This window comes from Thunnus albacares, chromosome 12 (genome assembly GCF_914725855.1).
Source record: "Thunnus albacares chromosome 12, fThuAlb1.1, whole genome shotgun sequence".
Lineage (NCBI taxonomy): Eukaryota > Metazoa > Chordata > Actinopteri > Scombriformes > Scombridae > Thunnus > Thunnus albacares.
The window spans coordinates 34,060,788-34,065,283 of record NC_058117.1 but is presented as its reverse complement, the minus strand read 5'-3'; the positions used below and the strand labels follow the sequence as shown (position 1 = coordinate 34,065,283).

Here is a 4,496-nt window from a genome sequence, read left to right as displayed (position 1 = left end):
TTTGTTATTAGTTTCTATTATTAGTTTGTTATTAGTTTCTAATTAGTTTCTAATTAGTTTCTATTATTAGTTTCTATTATTAGTTTCTGTTATTAGTTTCTGTTATTAGTTTGTTATTAGTTTCTATTATTAGTTTCTGTTATTAGTTTCTATTATTAGTTTCTATTATTAGTTTCTATTATTAGTTTGTTATTAGTTTCTGTTATTAGTTTCTATTATTAGTTTCTATTATTAGTTTATTAGTTTCTATTATTAGTTTCTATTATTAGTTTGTTATTAGTTTCTATTATTAGTTTCTATTATTAGTTTGTTATTAGTTTCTATTATTAGTTTCTATTATTAGTTTGTTATTAGTTTCTATTATTAGTTTCTATTATTTTGTCTGAATCGTTGATTCTGTTTTTAACTGATGAATCTGAACTCAGCTGTTCGCAGCCTGAAGTTTAATATTGTTTAAAGGTTAATAAAGTTCATAAAGTATCTACAGCAGAATTGAAAGTTAGAAATTATTTTATTTATTTTTGTTTATTTTGACCTGACAGACATTTCATGTCTTCATTAAAACAGTGAAAACATGTTGACATAAACATTCTGGTGAAGTCAGAGAATAAAAGTTCTTCTTGTTTTCAGCCTGGATCTTCAGACTCGGTGGAGAAATATTTCAGTCCATCGATGCTGCAGGATCCCTGGGCGGCTCTGCAGCCCGTCGCAGCCGCAGACGCAGCCGCAGCCAAGAGGACGTCATGACAGCAAACGATGACAAACAACAACAACAAACAGCCGCAGCCAGGCTGTCGTCCTGACAACAGACATCAGCGTCTCCGGCCACCAGCAGCGTCTCCGTCGCGTCGGCAGCTTCGTGAACATTTCGATGATTTCAGGGATTAAACTGTTTGATTGGATGTTTTTCTACATGATGCAGTGATGATACACAGATTGATGTGTAATCTTTTTAAAAATGTTTTTTAATCCGATTCTTCTTCACGTTTTATTTACAGACTGTTTGTAAAAGAAAAGTTCAGTTTGTTTCATTTTTGAAAATTAAAAAACTAAATTTTATTTTAAACTGGAGTTTGTTCTTTAACGTGAGTTAATTTGAATCAGCTGAATGAAAACACATATCAATGGAGCTCCAATACTACCAATCACCATGGCAACAGGTTGAATCAGTGGAGGTGGAAACGTGAATGTTGGTCTTTATAAACAGAGTCAGTATGTTTTATTCAGCGTCGGCCTTCAGTGACTTTATTTCAACAAATTAGATTTAAACATCACCACTGAAATGCTGTTAAAACATGTTCAGTGTTTAAAAACTTCCTTTTAAAGTCTGCAGCAGCTCACTCACAAATACTCACATGTAGGTTGCATATAAAAACTGATGGGAATGTTCTGTCACAAGATGTTCGTCGATAAAAACAGATGAGCATCAGCTGATGAGTTATTGATTATAGCAGAGATCAATATTCCAATAGGTCATTGATTGCACATAAAAACTTTTTCATTTGTAAATAGTTCGGCCTGCAGTCTCCTGTCAACAGGTGTGTGTTTGTTATGCAGTCACTATGTCATTTAACTTACAGTGATTTTGTTATTTCTCTGTCTTCACTTCACTGCTCACCCTCACCTGTCTGTGGTTAGAGTTAGGGTTAGCGGGTCAGACTGTGGCGGAGATTTTGAGCTAGGCTAAAAGCTGTTAATATGTCACTTTATTAAGTTTTATTATATTTTCAGGCAAGAAAGTAACAATTTAGATTCCCAATAACACCTGTTTGGAAATTTGCTGTAAAGTTTTTTGGAGATTCGAGTAGCTGCCCAAGACGGCCATCGGTCACAGTCATGTGACTGCATCACATCAATCTTTTGCATGGATTATATCATTAAGATTTCTCCTATTGGCATTTTACATGTGAAGCTTTTATTGCACTTGCAGTAATGTAACAAGTGTAGTTGTCGCTGTCTGTCTCTGTCTCTCCTGTGATCTGCTCCATGTGTGGAGCTGGGCAGCCCCACCACGTTCCAAAAGCAGTAGAGACTCTCACAATGAGCTAAAATGAAATGACTGCATATAAATCAGGTAAAAAACATTAATAAACATAGTCTCTCTGTCATTTATGGTCATATGAAATTGTTCTTGAATTTTTTCCATTTTATGGCAGGTGAAAACTAGCATTACAGTGCATTACCTCCACCTACTATGTTGGAGTATAAAGTGCTTGCTGGTGGAAAAGCATGCCAGTTCCTAGAAGGTTCGCTAGTTAAACCAACTACGAACCAGCACTAGCACTAGGTTGCAGTTGGTGGAAAGGGGGTATGTAGTGTCCTCTGTACAACCTCTGTAGTGTCTTCTGTAGTGTCCTCTGTAGCCCCTCTGTATTGCCCTCTCTAGTGTCCTCTGTAGTGTCCTCTGTAATTTCCTCTGTAGCCCCTCTGTAGTGTCCTTTGTAGCCCCTCTGTAGTCTTATATTGCCCTCTGTAGTGTCCTCTGTATTGCCCTCTCTAGTGTCCTCTGTATTGCCCTCTGTAGTGTTCTCTGTAGTGTCCTCTGTAGTGTCCTCTGTATTGCCCTCTCTAGTGTCCTCTGTATTGCCCTCTGTAGTGTTCTCTGTAGTGTCCTCTGTAGTGTCCTCTGTATTGCCCTCTCTAGTGTCCTCTGTATTGCCCTCTGTAGTGTCCTCTGTATTGCCCTCTCTAGTGTCCTCTGTAGTTTCCTTTGCAGCCCCTCTGTAGTGTCCTCTGTAGCCCCTCTGTAGTGTCCCCTGTATTGCCCTCTGTAGTGTCCTCTGTAGTTTCCTTTGCAGCCCCTCTGTAGTGTCCTCTGCAGCCCCTCTGTAGTGTCCTCTGTAGCCCCTCTGTAGTGTCCTTTGTAGCCCCTCTGTAGTGTCCTCTGTAGCCCCTCTGTAGTGTCCTTTGTAGCCCCTCTGTAGTCTTGTAGTGTATAAAGTGCTTGCTGGTGGAAAAGCATGCCAGTTCCTAGAAGGTTCGCTAGTTAAACCAACTACGAACCAGCACTAGCACTAGGTTGCAGTTGGTGGAAAGGGGGTATGTAGTGTCCTCTGTACAACCTCTGTAGTGTCTTCTGTAGTGTCCTCTGTAGCCCCTCTGTATTGCCCTCTCTAGTGTTCTCTGTAGTGTCCTCTGTAGTTTCCTCTGTAGCCCTTCTGTAGTGTCCTTTGTAGCCCCTCTGTAGTCTTATATTGCCCTCTGTAGTGTCCTCTGTAGTTACCTCTGTAGTGTCCTCTGTACTCCCTCTGTAGTGTCTTCTGTAGTGTTCTCTGTAGCCCCTCTGTAGTGTCTTCTGTAGTGTTCTCTGTAGCCCCTCTGTAGTGTCCTCTGTACTCCCTCTGTAGTGTCTTCTGTAGTGTTCTCTGTAGCCCCTCTGTAGTGTCTTCTGTAGTGTCCTTTGTAGCCCCTCTGTAGTCTTATATTGCCCTCTCTAGTGTCCTCTGTATTGCCCTCTGTAGTGTTCTCTGTATTGTCCTCTGTAGTATCCTCTGTAGTGTCCTCTGTATTGCCCTCTCTAGTGTCCTCTGTAGTTTCCTCTGTAGCCCTTCTGTAGTGTCCTTTGTAGCCCCTCTGTAGTCTTGTAGTGTCCTCTGTAGTGTCCTCTGTAGTTACCTCTGTAGTGTCCTCTGTATTGCCCTCTCTAGTGTCCTCTGTATTGCCCTTTGTAGTGTTCTCTGTAGTGTCCTCTGTATTGCCCTCTCTAGTGTCCTCTGTAGTTTCCTCTGCAGCCCCTCTGTAGTGTCCTCTGTAGCCCCTCTGTAGTGTCCTTTGTAGCCCCTCTGTAGTCTTGTAGTGTCCTCTGTAGTGTCCTCTGTAGTTACCTCTGTAGTGTCCTCTGTATTGCCCTCTCTAGTGTCCTCTGTAGTGTCCTCTGTAGTGTTCTCTGTAGTGTCCTCTGTATTGCCCTCTCTAGTGTTCTCTGTAGTGTCCTCTGTATTGCTCTCTCTAGTGTCCTCTGTAGTGTCCTCTGTAGTGTCCTCTGTATTGCCCTCTCTAGTGTCCTCTGTAGTGTCCTCTGTAGTGTTCTCTGTAGTGTCCTCTGTATTGCCCTCTCTAGTGTTCTCTGTAGTGTCCTCTGTATTGCCCTCTCTAGTGTCCTCTGTAGTGTCCTCTGTATTGCCCTCTCTAGTGTCCTCTGTAGTTTCCTTTGCAGCCCCTCTGTAGTGTCCTCTGCAGCCCCTCTGTAGTGTCCTCTGTAGCCCCTCTGTAGTGTCCTTTGTAGCCCCTCTGTAGTCTTGTAGTGTCCTCTGTAGTGTCCTCTGTAGTGTTCTCTGTAGTGTCCTCTGTAGTGTCCTCTGTAGTGTTCTCTGTAGTGTCCTCTGTATTGCCCTCTCTAGTGTTCTCTGTAGTGTCCTCTGTATTGCCCTCTCTAGTGTCCTCTGTAGTGTCCTCAGTAGTGTCCTCTGTATTGCCCTCTCTAGTGTCCTCTGTAGTTTCCTTTGCAGCCCCTCTGTAGTGTCCTTTGTAGCCCCTCTGTAGTGTCCCCTGTATTG

The 4,496-nt window shown here is 42.0% G+C and overlaps 1 protein-coding gene across 1 annotated transcript in view; it reads left to right on the top strand.

Moving 5' to 3' along the window:
- LOC122993444 (M-phase specific PLK1 interacting protein) overlaps positions 1-1,066 on the top strand; it is a 3,565-nt gene extending 2,499 nt beyond the window's left edge. The window contains exon 2 of the mRNA XM_044367595.1: positions 631-1,066. Coding sequence (XP_044223530.1) covers positions 631-747 — 117 coding nt within the window. The 3' untranslated portion in view covers positions 748-1,066. The remainder of the gene's footprint in view (positions 1-630) is intronic.
- The last annotated feature ends 3,430 nt before the right edge of the window (positions 1,067-4,496 follow it).